This window comes from Mycteria americana, chromosome 17 (genome assembly GCF_035582795.1).
Source record: "Mycteria americana isolate JAX WOST 10 ecotype Jacksonville Zoo and Gardens chromosome 17, USCA_MyAme_1.0, whole genome shotgun sequence".
Lineage (NCBI taxonomy): Eukaryota > Metazoa > Chordata > Aves > Ciconiiformes > Ciconiidae > Mycteria > Mycteria americana.
This window is the reverse complement of record NC_134381.1, coordinates 6,702,903-6,719,119: the sequence shown is the minus strand read 5'-3', so window position 1 is coordinate 6,719,119 and position 16,217 is coordinate 6,702,903. Positions and strand designations below refer to the sequence as shown.

Here is a 16,217-nt window from a genome sequence, read left to right as displayed (position 1 = left end):
CTGCTGGTCAGCAAAACCAACCAGCATTTGCTCTGCATGGAGAGGATGAGAATTACATCTGCTGCTTGAAAGGCAGTTTCATATACTCATAGACGGGTGCAGGCAAAATGATTCTGGGGGTGCTCTGAGATCGTGCTCTCCAATCCTACAAAGAGCAAAGGTCTGCATTCACAAGGCAGGCACTGTGGTGTGAGCCACACTATCCAAAACCACATGCTGCTTGGTCGTGGCTCCAGCTCATGCTGCTGAGCCAGTTGTTTCATTTAGTGGGAAAACTATTTCGTTTCCCTTGGTGAAATATTTTGCCTATTTGAAAGTTTCTACATGTTGTTTTCAGATCAAAGCCCTTAGAGCTCTTTCCACAGTCCCTCCACGGAGTGAGCAGGAGGGACGTCCATTTCCAAGGCGTTGCTGTTTTCTGGTAGCCAAGATGTGTTGCCCACCTTCAGCCAAACACCAGCATATTTTCCCTGGGAGAATGCCAGCAGGGAATCCAGATAAAAAAAGATTTTTTTTCCAAACATTTCTCCAACAGCTGTAAATCTTTTTCTTAATGCAGGATGCTAATAAAAGCCAGGTTACACCAAAACCACTGCCAGACTAGTGCTACTGGGAGGTGGTTTTTTAAGCTACACCAAAGGAAAAATTTCAGCATCCAACTTGCTCATTACTTGAAGAAACAGAAGCATACCCCTGCCTTCACACTGTCCTGGGGGAGCCGAAATCAGATGTGAAGGCCATGTGCTGGACTCAGGAATGTGTGCTCAATCTTCTATTCCTTCTCCACTTTTTCCACTATGAGTCCTTGCACTTCTGACATTGCATTTTGCTGATCGTAACCACAAGGTTTTGTTTTATGAGCTGTTATACCAGGAAAATGGTATTCTTTGCACCCTATTTGTTAGAACTTATTTGTGACAGCAAAAGATCAGTAATTAATAATTCTACTGCTCCTAGCTCCACACAGCACCCCAAGCATGACCAGCCTTGGGAGCAGAAAAATGAATCCAGCCCCTACTCTTGGCAATTTGATTCCAATATAAAGCATACAATAAACATTCATGGAGAAGGAGGGTTTCTTTCAGCCTCCTCCACACTTTCTTTCTCTCCCCAGAGTCTTAAAGCATACCTGAGTAGGTGTTTGTGTGCAGCTAATTGGCCCGAGGAAAAGTGTATCTTCAACGGCCCATTGACTGATGAAGTGATTGAAACAAGATGCTAATTTTAACTGTTCAGCTTAGCTATGTCAATATTGGTTTGCTGGGAAGGGGAGTCATGTCCACTGAGCCCAACTATCAAACAGCTCCCTGCAACAGGTCCAGCTTCCAAAAAACAAACCGACCTACCAACACAGCCTGGAACTGGAAAGTCAACTGGTGTCCTTGATGTATAAAAGATGTGAGCTCAAGGTATGGATTGCTAAGGTGTTGCTGTGCAGACTTGCACGCATGAATACAAGCACGCACGCTGCTGCAACATGAAGGCAGGGATGGAGCTTATGCTCTATCCCTGCGTGTCCTTTTCTAGGCATAGGTATGTTGTTGGTGATGTTAATGATGTTGAAATATCAATATGAAAGCAAATAAAGTAAAACCTGACTAGTGCTGTCAGTCTCCAAGCAAAATAGGGGGAAGGCATACAGATATTTTGTTTGAAATGTGCTTTACCAGGAGAAACAGTCAAAGTTTCTTTGGAGTGTCTAAACCTGTTCTGAATCCAGCCTTTGAGTATTGATGCCGGTTGTAGATCCATTTAGTTAACACGTTGGCTGAATCAGACCTAAATTCAGCTTGCTGATGAAGGCCCAGTGTCAGGGTGCAGAGGGATGATGCAGTGCAATGGGACATGGAATACAAAGAAGGAACAGAAATCTGGATCCAGAACTTCATTTCATACTCTTACACAGTCTTGCTGGTACAACATTTAGGCAGTTGCTTCAGCCTGTGTCCCAGTTTATACACCTGTGAAACAGGCATACGACTTTTTCGCTGCGTACTGGGACTTTTTGCTTAATTAAAGCTTTTAGGCAGAGTTAGAGGCGAACATTTTAAAATAAAGATAGTGATCTAATTCACTAGAAAAGAACATATTCTTACCTTTCTACCAGGTGGTCCAGGGAACCCAGTCAAACCAGGTAAGCCCACGTCTCCCTGTAGGAAGCAAGCAAGTTGAACTAGTTTTCAGCAACGTCTTCCCTACGCCTTGCGTACTGTTACTGAAATTATTTTGCTGACAGTAGCACCCAACTATTGATGTCTCTGATTCTAATCACAACTCTTCAAAAACTGACTGGATAAGAAGTGTAGATTTAAACATCGTCTCTGTTAACTGGCTCATATAAATAATAAGCCCAGTTAATTAATGGCAGCTGCTGCTAGAGTCCAGCTTTTTGCCAGCAGAATGAACTTTTTTTTTTTCAATGATCTCATTCAGTCACATGCTTCATTTGCCTTTCATAGGCATCTAAATCACCAAGGCAAGAAAATTTTAGCTTTTAAATGCAACAAGAACAACAGGTACCTCCTGCCAAATCCTGTGATTGTGCTCATACTACGCTACTGCACTGGCTCAGCCTAGGGCTCCAGTTCATGGCGCTACGGTATAATTATTTAACCTGCCTGTATGACATGGCTTGAACCTTTGCAGGCTGCTGGTGGGAGGGTTTTTTCAGTGGCCTGTACTTCTGAAAAGGGATTGCATCACATCCCAGCTGGCATACCCAAATCACCATAGGAAGGGAGAAGCGCTTTGCTGTGAGATCTCTCTAACATCCAATCCATCTGTACAAGCCCGTTTTGGCCTCCTCTGATTAGGATCAAAACCCCCTTTAGAGTCTCTACCACTGTGCTGTGCCTGCTTACTGAAAACGCATTTGGATTATCTAGCTTGAAAATTAGGCATCACTCCAAACTCCTGCTGGAAACTCCTTGTTTCTATTACTGCTAACAGGAATAAAGCCTTGTTAACATGAGCTAAAAGTGATCTGGATCTCTCCCTTTCTTACACTGAGCATGCTTGCAAGAAAACGGTTCCAGACTCTGCGGGTGGATGATTTCCATGTGATGCCATTCTAATGTAGTGTACCAGAAATTTCAAACGGCATCCCGTGCTGTTAAGTTAAAAGCATCGTTTCAGACTTAGCCATCTCAATGTTTTCTAGTGTCACCCTCCATCTTGCATTTGTGTGGCTTGCTGTGCTTCATCAAGGCATCTGGTTTCCAATGAAGGGCCTAAGTTCTTCATGGCTGATGCTTTCTATTAGCTGTGCATTTATAGCAAGGCTTACGATGAAAGGAAGAGAACCAGGCTTCTTGCCCTGGACATGAGTTATGAAGTATTGTGCAGGCACCACTGAAAGAGCTAATTGAGGTAGATGTTGCGGAGCCCTGATCACTCTTCTATTCATTTCTAGACTTCTGTGAGGCCTTGTTGCCTCAGTAAAAATCGCTCAGCTGTGAAACGGCAAAAATGGGAGTTGTAACTTATTGAAAAGAATTAGCAGAACTTTGATCCCTAACAATTGCTAAATCCAGAAACCAGCTACACTTTCCAGTTGTGTGCTTTGTGTTGGTTTGAGTAGACCTCGGTGGAAAGGCCTCTGGTTATCGCACAGCAGGGTCCATGCGTTGGCAGTGCCATGGTCCAAGAAGCCTCCCTTTCCCCACCAGTGGGACAGCAAGGCTGCTCCGAGTACCCATCTGCTGTAGGCTGCGTATGTGACATGAGGCAAAGCACTGTTTCTCAGCTCCTCGGCAAGAACACGCTTTCCTTTGCCTTCGAGGTTTTATTACTTCCACTGGGATTGCCTCTTTCTACAGCTGCATGCCCAGAGCTGGCAAGGTGTGGCTGTATCTCATATGCGCTAGTTTAAATACCTAGCCTAAGTAGCCACAGCAGCAGGGACTTAAGCTTGGGCTGCAGATTGCGCATAAAATGGATAAACCCCTGGACAACAAAAAGCTGTGGCAGCAGGCTCTTCAGCGCACTGTGGTCAATACCTTAGCTAACTCTCTTTAGTCCTGAATCTGGGGTCTAAGTCTTAATTTTCAGTCCTAAGTCTACTTGAGTAGCTGTGATGCTTGTGGCTGCGGTATGGACTCCCTCCGTGTGTATGCACAGGGCTCGAAGCACACCGTGGTCTTGATGCCTGTGCACTCTGGGCAACACCTTACCTTCTGTCCATTGCGAGCTTTTCCAGGCGACAACCCAGGATCACCTTTCTGACCCTGAAATGAAAAACTTTAATTAATGACATAATCCAAGGACCCAGGCTATAGAAGTGGTTCAAGCTTCCACCAAGCCTCCAAATTAGAAAAACATTTTGTTTTATCTCTGTCTTGCCCTGACATCCCAAATGTATTAAAGTCCCCGGGTATAGCTTTTTTTCTAGGGCTGGTTTTGGTGAGTGATTGCTGCTGCTAAAGCACTGAGTTTTAAATAGTATTTGACAGTATTAAATTGACTAAAGAAAGGATAAGTGGAAGAAGGCAATGTCAGGACTTTTGATACTTATTAGGCTAGACAGCTGTGATTTCTTCCTTGTCTACAGCTACCATCACAAAAATAATTACTGAGCCTATTACTGTAGCTAAACCGTCCTTCTTAACAACTTGCTAGTTGCTGTTGCTTTTTTAACTATGGGGAACAGATGAAACTGCAGAGAAAGTTACACTAATTAGACACTACCAACAGCCAGAGCAATTGTGAGGCTTTCAGGCTGGCAGAAGAAAGAGGCACACTCTTAAGTGGCAGTATTCTTTATTTTCCTTTTTAACAACTGTGACAAGAGAAATTACAATTTAAGACTGTGATCTGCTGATGAACATAGGCTGGAATTTCAGCATCATTTGAACATCTAATTCCAGTAGATTCCTTTGAAAATGCCAGTTCAAATTCTTAAAAGGTGGAAAGGTGATGTGTGCACCTAACAGGGTGAGAGTGAGAAGTAGGAAAAACTAGAAGAGATTTGAAGCGTGCCAGATTCTTTCGGCAGGGGAGAGGTAAGGCTTAGCACACAAAGCAGCTTAGGTCTGTGTACCATCTCTTCTGGTACAGCTAGGACACAGCTATCCCAATATCAGGCACCGGCCGTTTAACACGCCTGGGATCAGAAACAAGTCACGACCTGTGTGCCACATCAGCAGCACGGGATTCAAACCCAACCACCGAGCACAAGAGAGTCGTGAGGGTTAATTAATGCTTGTCAAGTGAAGTGCTTGGAGGGAAGGTGAGACCATACACAGGAGTCATAGTATTTATTAACTGGCATTTCTCATTAGCAGCACAAAGGTCTAGTTATAGCTAGCTGAGCAGTTTTTCCATGCAGCCTCATTGTGACTAGGTTTGACACATACTTCCCACCTCGCACAGAGTTTAAACCTCCCTTCTCCTCCACCGTCCACCACAAGCTGCAAGGTTCAGGGAGGGAGACTACTTGGCTATGGACTGTAGGGAGCACTGCTGATTCAAGGCAGATGCATCCGTACAAATTCTGAATGAAGCTGCCTGGTTTCCAACCAGTAAATGAAGTCATGCACATAATCTTGCTTTGCATGCAGCCGTTATCAGGGCAATTCTCCCACTCTTTGAGCTTCAGAGCAGTCAGTGGGTGCTATGACTGCTTAGAACAGATTAGAGCAGTCCTCAGGATCGCAGGGTATTAATTTCTACTCTGCAAAATTAATTTGCTGCAGCAGATAAGACACCCACCACCTAAATCTTGCCACGTGCTCAATGCAATGACTTCGAGCCATGTAAAGGAATACAAGCCTCTTACGTGTTTCCCTGGGAAGCTCCAGATCACATCAGCAAAGTCTGTGCTTTGCATCATGCTTCTGTGTTCAACGCTGCTGAGAGCATCACACAGGTAGAGAACTCAGCCACGAGTAGGATCACACTTCCCTAAGATTAATCAGCAAGATGGCATCAGGGCCAGAGAGAACAGATGCCTGGATGCTGAGGGCTGAAATTGTGGATTAACAGCCCAATTCGCACAGCAACCACCACATGGGAATTAGCCTAAGCCTTGGCACCGTGCCCACAAGCTTCTCTCTTTCCCAACCCAACTGACTGAGCACAGTACTTCCTCTCGTAAAGGAAGAAATTGTTTTCTTCTGTTTTATCCATACCTGGGAGAAGTCTAGAGCTGTGCAATTTAAACACCTCAGCTTTGCAATCCCACTAATAGCATGTTAAACACCAGTGAGCCAAACTGATGAGCTATCTTGGAGCCAAACCATTTACTAAAAGGAAAATTCAAATTTTCCTAGTGCTATAACAAGAGAGATTTACCCAGAGAAGATAACTAAGCAAACCATACTAACGCCCGATGCCAAAAGCCTCCAGATGAGAGATGCAAACCCAACTCTTGTAATGGCTTTCGAAAACACACCCTGTCTGACAGCTAAACCCTCCTCCCAGTCCCAAACCCTATCAGGGCATCCTTGGAGCTACATCCAGTTGCCAGCAAAAAAACCCCTCCTGCCCCCACCAGCAGCTTACAGGCCACAGAGCCAGCCACAACCCTAGCCCAGCAAATGTCTACAGCCATTTACGAGGTCATTGACTATAATCAGTCTTTGCTGACTAGATGCAAAAGCCATTTTGCAACTGCCAAGGACAACAAACAGAATGCAAAAGGTGGCAAGCAGCCCCCTTTAAGCAGTTGCACATCGCTGAGAAAGCACGATGGGCGAAATTCTCAGGTGGCACAAGTGGGCGTAATGTCACTGAAGTCAGTGGAACCATGCCCAAACAGACCAGCAGGAACATGGCTCAACAGCTACCTACAGCTCTGTGCAAAAGATCAGCTTCCTAAGTACAAGGGCCTACAAGTGCTCAGCTCCAGTGCTGAGAATTGATTGGGGTGGACTCTGCACAGGATAGATTGAGGAGTGCAGCAGTCCAACAACACAACGCCGGTGCTCACCAATGCAATACAACTGGACAAGAGGCATGCACAAACACACACATCTCTGCCAGCCGCAACGCCACGGCCCATCCCTCAAACGCAGCTGATTGCCTGACCTTATGAGCGCTCTATTAATGCAGCTGAGAAAAGTTACGCTCCTGGGTTACTTCCAAAGTGACAAGGACTTGGTGTTAGTCATTGTTTCCAAGCTGTATCTAGCTGGGAAACTTCAGTTTCCTTTCTTGGATTGCTTGTCTCTGACATGGTATTAACTGCTAGCTGGGGAAGACCTAGTCCAGCAGCCACTTGAAGGCTCTCAGCAAGAGAAGTTCTAGTTGGGGCTGCTCTGCCTTGTTGCCCAGGCTGAGCTTTCACAAATCTATAATTTCAGCCATAGGCTGGGTCTACTAAGAAGATATCAGGTCCCAGGTGCAGGCTTGTCAAGCCTGGTGAAGGGTAGAGGCGTTTAAAACGTAAGGGGGTGAAATATCGAATTTTTGTGCAAAGTCCATCTTCTGGGACTGGTGTAACACCAGAGAAATGAAGTGAAGGATGGAAGTCAAAACTCTGGGATCTGATACACACCTTGCAAAAAGCGCTTCATACGCAAAGATCCTGCAATCATGGCTTAGCAGGCTCTCCCTGCTAGAGGTGAAATTATGCCCCGGCCTGGGCTGAGCTACAGCTGTCACATCCCATTGCAAACTTAATACTTCTCTTGACGAAGCATCACGTAGAACAGCCTAATCCTGCTAATGGTGGCTGGACAAAATTAAAATATATCTCACAGACTGATGACACCATATCTCTGCCGCAGACTATTACCGCTATCCATCCACTGAGGGCTTCCTGCTGCCAGACTGCGCATCAAGATGGAGGAAAAATGCTTACAGGAAGTTTTTATTTCTAGTAGGAGACCAACTGAATACAGCTTTACAGCCAAATGATGATTTCTGACAAGGTATCAGGCTAAAAGTGTTTTTTTAAAAAAATCCTATAGCATAGAAACATAGTTTGACTCTACAGATTGGACCAGGCTGAATTTGCGGGACTGGAAGTTAGATAAAAGAACTTTGATTTGACTTATAAAACTCAACAAGTGTGATCTGGAAGTCATTGATGGAGAATAAATGCACAACACTAAGATGTAGAACTTTTAAAGCCTCACTTTTCAGGCCATATAACTACACTTTAGAATTTAAAACAGCTGCTGTTCACCAGCATGTCTCCAGTGCCTAATTTTTAATCACGTAGAGGCAGCATGCCAAGTTTCCAGAATCTTTTTCCCAGAGCATCAATAGTGTTCATAACATCGCTGCCTACTGATGAGATCACGAAAAGAAAGGACTCTTGCTTGTACCTTTCTCCATGTTTGGCTGAGACATCCTACGGCTTCCTCGGTAGTGAAAACCTCTATTAAGCATTGCCTTTAAAAAATGCAACTGTTCTTTAGTCCCAGATAGGTGTTATAAAATAGAAATCTATTTCTGTGTAAACAATGACACCAAAACAATCCAAACCAATTTCCCAGGAATTTCACAGTCTTTAGGTAACACAAAGCCTTATACACAGGAACAAGCTGGGAATTAAAACACCTTTCTGAAGGGTTTTGCAGCACACTGGATCAGCTCCCCTCCGGAGCTGCACCTACGCTGGAGTCGCATGCGAAGGGAGGAGGTCCGGCTGCAGGGGGGTGACTCCCCCCTCGCAGCGCTCCAGCTCCCAGCGGCTGCAGCACCCTGGGGGATCGCGTGTACAGGAGAAAAGGACAAAACGCGGGGCTCCTGGCACTGCAGGAGGAGGTCTGTGAGACCTCATGGGAGAGATGAGGACATCCAGAAGGAAGCAACGGGATCAGCTTAGGAGGACTGATGGAGGTCAGGGTCCCCAGAAACTCTGGAGAGGGAAGGAGAGATGAGGGAGTTTGAGGAGGAGGAAGGCAGAGGAAGAAGCTGGGTGCTGCCAGTCCCCACCCCGCTGTCTGAACCCAAAGGTGGATGAGTAGGCTGCAAAATCCAGAGAAAAGAAATGGGAAAGGAAAGAAATCAGGGCCTGGTGAGGCTCTGGAGTGGGAGGATTCCACTGCCCTCATCTCAACATAGCAGTCTGCTCCCTAGCACAGGCATAGCTTAAACAGGATCCTAATTAGGCAGTCTTTGAAATTAGGGAGAACCAAGAAGCGAGGCACACAGCAGGGTCTCTCACAAGCACAGAAAAAGGCTTTAGCTGTGCTGCTGGAGGGCCTGTGTGTGAGCGGAGGGGAGGGGAGAAATGGCTTCAGCTACTCGTCATCTTGTAGAGAGCAGGATGAAAAAGTCTGTCCTTCCCCCCTGGAACGTCCCCTGAAACAGGAAGGCAAAAGCTCCTCACGCCAATTAATACTTACTTTCAGGCCTGGGGGGCCAGGTGAGCCAGGGTTTCCGTGGGGACCTGGGGGACCCTAAAAAACACAACAAACACAAAACAGAGTCAAAAGGAGTCGGTAAGCATCTGCCTTAGTCCCGGGAGCGGCAGAAAGTCTCAGGCTGGGCTGTGGCCAGCCCTAAGAGCACAGCCCCAGCCCCTGCACCCCGCAGGGAGACAGCTTCAACAGGACCCTCGCCAGTGCCTCCGGAGTGGTGACGCTTGGCTGCCGCTTCCCAGCCGCCTTTACAGAAGGTGACGTGTGTCTGTCACCACAAGATGTGCCATGACAACAAGATGATTTGGGTACGCCAAATATTCCACAACCAGGAACAGAAACTACCTTGGGGTCAGGGGAGTCAAAGCTCTGCAAGGAGCCCCAGCAGAAAGGGATGGAGGTAGGCAGAGGGGAGCGGAAGCGTGGCAGGGTGTTAACCACTTTTTTGGTCAAAATGGAAGAAAACACAACTAATTACTAAAGGGAAATTTTAAATTGTTTAGCTATTTGAGATGAACTCATTTCCTCAGAAACCAGATTTTTGCCTTTAGAGGTTAGAAAGAGAATGGATGACTGGACAGTAAAATGAGGGGAGCAGAGATAAGTCCCCGTTTAAACCATTTAAATCTGTATTTCTGCATAGGTCTCACAAGCCAATGACACTTACAGATCACATACAGCAGTATCTCCTTTGGCATCATATTTTAAACCACTCTGCATATTTTCCAAAGACTATTTAAGGAGTTATCTGGAATAAGCAGCTAAGAATAGTTTATCCTGGGATTGTATACAGCACAGAAGATCTGTTAACCTTTCAGGCAGAAGAAATAACAATTCTAAGTCCTCTTGAACACGTTCCTGGGAGATGAAACAACCTGAAGATTCAATTCCAAGGGCTCCTGTTCTGCCAAGACTGTGTGTGAGCTTTACACCACCATGAGGAGCACTTTAATGTACCCTCTAGCTAGAAGGAGCACAGGCTGGGGGATAAAAAGCCACTCAGACACTTTCTCAGTAAGCCGTAGTATTTCCGATGAGCTCTTCAGCATGTGTGGGGCCAAAATCTTCAGGGTCTGATTTCTAAGGAAAATCACTGCAGTTAAACATCGCCTGCCATCCAAATTCAGCGCCCTTGCTCTCTTTTGAGAGAACATCAGTGCGCTGATGTCTATTCAGTTTTATTTTTACTACACTGTAACAGAAAATAATGGCTTTTTTATTTAGCTATTGTATCTTGTGGTATAGACAGTTGTTGAGTGCTCAGTGCTATTTCGCAACACATCCTGCTCTGCTGCAAGAGGCTGTTTAATTAAAAGGCCGAGGCTGAACTTTTCAAATGGCATTTTTTACCCAAATAAATTTAATGTCCCATTCTTAAATTCCTTTCAAATTTTCAGCCTGAAACTAAATACATTTATTGTCCCATTCTTAATTTCCTTCCAGATTTTCACCCTGAAATTCCCCAGTAGTTTAGGCTGGCTGTGAATTTCCAATGAAACTGAAACAACTTTAATTAAAATTAAGGCCTTTGAGTATCAACTTGTCATTTGAAAACCCATATAGCTGCTCTAACCAGAGTAATCTTCCCAGCAAACTATGGCATCATCTGTTCACCTCATTGGGTGGGACACTGAAACAGAGACTTAATGTGCTGCTTCAGGTAATTCAACAAGTCTGGGGTAGCAAAAGCGCTTCAACCCAAGTCTTCCAAGTCTCAAACATGTATGAAAATTAATATTAAGCGACAGAAATCAGAACAGTAAAGTCTCTATAAAAGATGAGTTCCTAAAAAGCTCTTACACGTAAGCAATAATCTAGGTAGCTCTGAACAGGGTTCATAAATCCAGACTGCTGCTAGATTTGAGGAGGGAATTCAGCTGTTATTCAACTCTGGAGTCAGGCAGCTTGGCTCAAAGCCCATTTCAGTGCAGTTAGTTGAAATCCGTGCTCCACCATAGCCTGGGGCAGGCTTAAAACAGTGTCAGACTGGAAGGAACAGCATGTTTGGTGTGACTCCTAGCTGAAAACGATAGTTTCCAGGAGGAAACCTGGAACGTAGGAAGCTCAGCTGCCGATCAAGAGCTCCTGGATAAGAGACTAATCACACCTCCAGCAATATTTGGTGCAGGCTCTTCCAGAGCTAAACCGAAGCGCAGCAACACAATCATAAAAAGCCTTAACCAAAAGGCGGGAAGAAGGGAGAAAAAAATCTAGTCCCATTATTCAGTGACAAAACATGTGATTATGAAAAACACAGGCTATTGACATAAGGTGGAGCCTTTATTGAATTCAGCCTTTACTGAATTCAATGAGACTCATAGAGTGTAATCCAGGCAAAGGAAGGTCAGAAACCCGTCCTGTTCCCAAAGACCAATGTGGTCTTATCCTAGTGAGAAGTGGCCACATCCTGCTGATGAAGTGACAGTGGTAAGTCCAGTCTGGCACACAAGAACCTGCTGTAACCAAGTCTGGGGCTTGTGCTAGGCATTTTAAACTGCTCTTGTAACTGTGGAGAGAAAAGGGTGTAGTCTGGCAGCAGTCCTAAAAATGGTAAAAAATAACTGATCTTGATGTGTTTCAACACGGTTAGTCCTGAACCTGTGATTACACCCACATTCTTGGCAGAGGAGGAAGATGCGGTGTGGTACAGTTGGGCTGAGTAACAAAAGGTACAGGACAGCATCCATCTCAGGAGCTGTCAGCAATACAAAATCTGAACAGGCAGGCCTCACAAATTAATCCATGCACCAATCTGCAAGCCCCAATAACAGTCATCATGCCCCCAAGCTACCCACCCTTGTTTTATTAAACCCAGTCCAACGTTCATTCCTCTTCTCCTACTGCGCCCAGCAGAATTACCAGTCTCCAACCAGTGCTCCCAGAAATAGCCCTCTTTTCATGGAGAAGCAATTCAAGAGCTAATCGCTTTGTAGTTCTATAGTTAATTGCTATATTTTACTCAGGCTATCCTGGATTTAATTCAACTTCCCACTCATATGTAGAAATTGGGATTCTCCTAAATAATTTATCATCAATACATTAGTTTTGCTTCTCTTCTCTACACACAGGATGGGACAATGCTGAGACCACTGAATAAAAATATCCCACAGCACATATTACTATTTGCACGCGTGCCTGTTTACCCACCCACTTTGGCTCCCTTATAACTGCTGAAACTATCCAATCTAGCGGCAAGCAAACTTGCATCTGAAATCTTCCAAGCCTTGCACCAGAAATTCCATGGAAAATTTTACCATGGGACAGCAGTAGCCCAAGGCTCAGTGGCACAAAGACCAGAACAATCCCTGAATGTGTTCTCCAAATGGGGGGGGGGGGGGGGGGGGATCCCAAAGGTGACGGGTTTGTAATCTCCCTGGAATGCCTTTTACGTGAACGATGCTACTGGAGAACTACACTGTGCCATCCAGTTCATCTCGGTGACGTGCCTGGAGATGGGACCCTGCTCACAGAAGCGCTTTTATGTGTACTGGTTCACAGCCCGCAAAAATTAACAAAAGTGTAACTGTGCACAGCTCCCCTCATCCTTCCAGCATTCACAAGGAGGGGAAAAAAATCCTCCAAACTCCTGTTAAATGCTAGAAAGCTTCAGTCAGAGGAATGACCAGTCATTCAAAACTCATTATGTCTTGGGGTTTCACTGTGTAAAGCAACTTTTTCTGCTCCTGACCTACAGATCCCACTCTGACCTCTGGCTTGCTGAAAAATGAGCTAAATATTTGAAGTGAAGCCAAACAAACTGTTTCTTTAAACACTTCTTTTCAGAAATTGGAAAATCTTTCGAATGGAATGAGGATACCGGGGAACCTCTACAGCTGACTAAGGTCTTGCTTGTTTTAGGAGGGAAGCCCTGCATTTTGAAGGAAAGAGAGATTTTTTGCAACCACGGACAAAATGTAACAGGGACATGTTACACCGGGACCTTGCAGTCTTTCAAGCTGCTAAGGTTCACAGGAGGATGGCAAGAGCACCCCAAAGCATCAGGAAGTGCATACATATTCTCTTCAGCATCCATCTGGATTTCTCCTGTATTGTATCAGAGAGGTTAAATAAAACAAGAGCAATTGCAGCATGCCGGGATTTTTATTCCCGATTCTGCCTCCGACCCGTTGCGTGGACATGGGTAAAACACTCCCCTTGCATCTGAGTTTGCTCACCTGTTAGAGAGGGAGATCGACTTCCAGGGGGAGCTGGCTTCCTAAATTATTTCAATGTTTTGGAAAGTTTGACCACAGCTCCTTTCTTGCTGTCCTGGGAGGGAAGCCAACAAGTGGACTCCTGTCTGTCACGTGTCGGCTGGCTGTCTCCTTCACGCAGGAGGGGGACAGATAACTAGGGTTTACAGAGCCCTTCTCTGGAAGGCAGCATTTAAGACCAAGTATCATGGTTCACAGGACTTTTCTGCAGACCTGACTAAATCGTGGGTAGTTTGCTGGCCTAACTATACCAGTGAGGACTGCAACGAGTCACACTTCGTGATCAACACAGACGTGCTGGCAAAAGCCCCTCATGCAGACAGCCTGGGAGTGAAACTAATTGAGTCCTGGGTCAGGCAGGAATAAGCTACAAGGGTGCAGAAGTTACTGCTCCAGCGGGAGCCCTTTGTTGACAGTTACTTGTAGAGCTTGTTAGCACAGCTCTGCTAGCAAAACCCACCCTTGGTCACTGCCTCCCCACCAAACCTTCGTGTTTGAAGAAATGCAAAGGTCACCTGCAGGAATGAAGCGCAGCGCACACCGCTTGCACAGAACTGCTCTGTGCGAGCTGCTGTGCGTGTAGCCGAGTGCCACCGCTCGCACACGCAACTGTGGAAAGGGTGTCCCGCTACAGGCCCAGCAAAGGGCTTTCACATCACAGAAACCTGGGGAAACCCTTCCTTGCTAAAACCGCCATTCCCTTCAAGAGGCAGCTCGGATCTTACACAGACACTTGCCAAGGCACGTGGCACGTTCATTTGAGGAGAAGCGCTGTGGACAGATCTCTTGCTTATGCCTCAAATCCTTTAACGCAGACATAAAAGCTGAATTCTTTAACGCAGACATAAAAGCTGACAACAATCCTAGCTGGACACAGAGAGAGTGAAAACCTTCCTGTAAAGAGCACGTGACCAATATGGCAATATCTGTACAGGTTTGCAGAGCTCCTGAGAAAGTGTTAGTAGCCTGACTTCCAGTCACCAGAACTGCAACATTTTTACTCCTTTCCCTTGGAGTCCCTTAGGCAATAATGAGACAAAGAAAACCCAGCTTTAATTTGTTCTAACATCTCTGCCTTTGTAGTTGCAGAGAGTAGAGCATAGGTAGAGTCTGAATCTGCCTCAATGGGTCCCTGATGCTGAGTAATAGGGTGTAAACTTAAATCCATGCTCCTAAAATGGGGATTGGCTTTTAAAAATTGAGAAATTGTAATTTTCAAGGAGACTGCCACTATCCACTTAGCTACCCTACCTTGGGTTGCACTTGAATGCTGAGATGTGTCCTGAGCACAACCTCTTTCGCGCTTTTACAAAGACCGGCATTTGTGATTGCGAACCAGGTGGCATTGCTTACATGGAAGAGCAACATTCAGACTGTACAGGCAAGTCTAGCGATACTTATCTGCTGGAAAAAAGCAGACATGGGATCAGCCAGCTTTTCTTACAGACTGTCACTGACCACAATCTCGCCCTCAAAGCAAAAGCTAATCAGAGCTTTCGTTTTACCCTGAGCAATATGGGGGGAGAAAGGGAAATAAAACAGAGATAATACAGAATTCAAAGGAGTGGAAATACTGCGCTACATCAGCAAGAGAGCCACTTTATGAACTTCACAGCTATAGAAGGTTGTGAGTCAAATGCTGTGACTAGATTTTCAAATGAGCCAAGTGATTGTATAAGCATTAATAATGTAGAAATTATGCAAGCTACAACAAGGGCAATTATGTCTCATGCTTTAGGCCATAAACTGCATTGGTGACAAGGAAAAAAATCCTTCCTTTCCCCTGGCATCGAGCACTGCAAAGTTGCATGCAATGTTCACCTCCCCTCAGGAGCTCCAGTCTTGGGCTGGAGCCTCATGGGACACCTCATGGGTTACCCATGGGCTGGGCTGGTGTAAGAACTGTGCGGCTGCTTTGTTGGAGGATCAGGTTAGGCAGAGGTAGAACATAACCCCTGCAGCGTTGCACATTTATTTTTAAGTGGCTCATGCACAACAAAAACAAAAGATGCAAGAATTCCCCTAAGCCTGTCTTAGTTTCTGGCAGTTCTTCTTCTTTGCAATGAAATCCTTAAACCCCAAAAAGCCACAAGAAAAAAAAAAATACTAGAAACATGTTGCAAAGTCAAAACAACTTATGCACAGAGCAGTTCTGTCTCCAGTGCTCCAGGCCAGACATTTACAGAGTGACCCTTTTGCCCCCTCCCAAAATTAGCACAGCCTCTTTGCAGAGGTCTGAGCCAGGCCAGGCTCAGCTGTGCTGAGCACTTCCTAACTGGGAACTCTTTCCTGGGCCGATTCTCAGCACCTCTGGCAGGGACTGAACTCAGAAATCCTCTGTTGCTTATTGTCTTTCAGAGGATCATCTTAAATATAGGATGGAGCATGCCACAGCTGGGGAATAACACAGAAAGTTATGACACGGCTTCCACAATTCTTTTTCCTTCAGAAAAACTCAAGTTTTGGTAGGTAGTGGAATTCAGATGTAGAGCTGAAATTTGCTCATTCACACAGCAGGCAGGGGATGCAGCCGGGGTTTTCAGGCACAGGGTCTATTTTGCACAGCACAGGATTGCAAGAAGTAACACCAAACACCTCTCCTGAGTAATGAGCTGGGGTGAGAACAAACTTTCAGCCTTAATGGGGACTTGCTGAGAACTGCAAACTCCGGGCAATTTGCTGATGTGGTTGC

General features: G+C 45.5%; 1 protein-coding gene across 3 annotated transcripts in view; it reads right to left on the bottom strand.

Moving 5' to 3' along the window:
* COL27A1 (collagen type XXVII alpha 1 chain) overlaps positions 1–16,217 on the bottom strand; it is a 165,348-nt gene that overhangs the window by 120,640 nt on the left and 28,491 nt on the right. For all 3 annotated transcript variants that reach the window (XR_012778234.1, XM_075519862.1, XM_075519863.1), the window contains exons 6-8: positions 9,297–9,350; positions 4,173–4,226; positions 2,097–2,150 (exon numbers count right to left, since the gene is read on the bottom strand). Coding sequence is in view for 2 of the 3 variants with exons in the window: in XM_075519862.1 (XP_075375977.1) it covers positions 2,097–2,150; positions 4,173–4,226; positions 9,297–9,350 (162 nt within the window). In the remaining variant the exon portion in view is untranslated. The remainder of the gene's footprint in view (positions 1–2,096; positions 2,151–4,172; positions 4,227–9,296; positions 9,351–16,217) is intronic.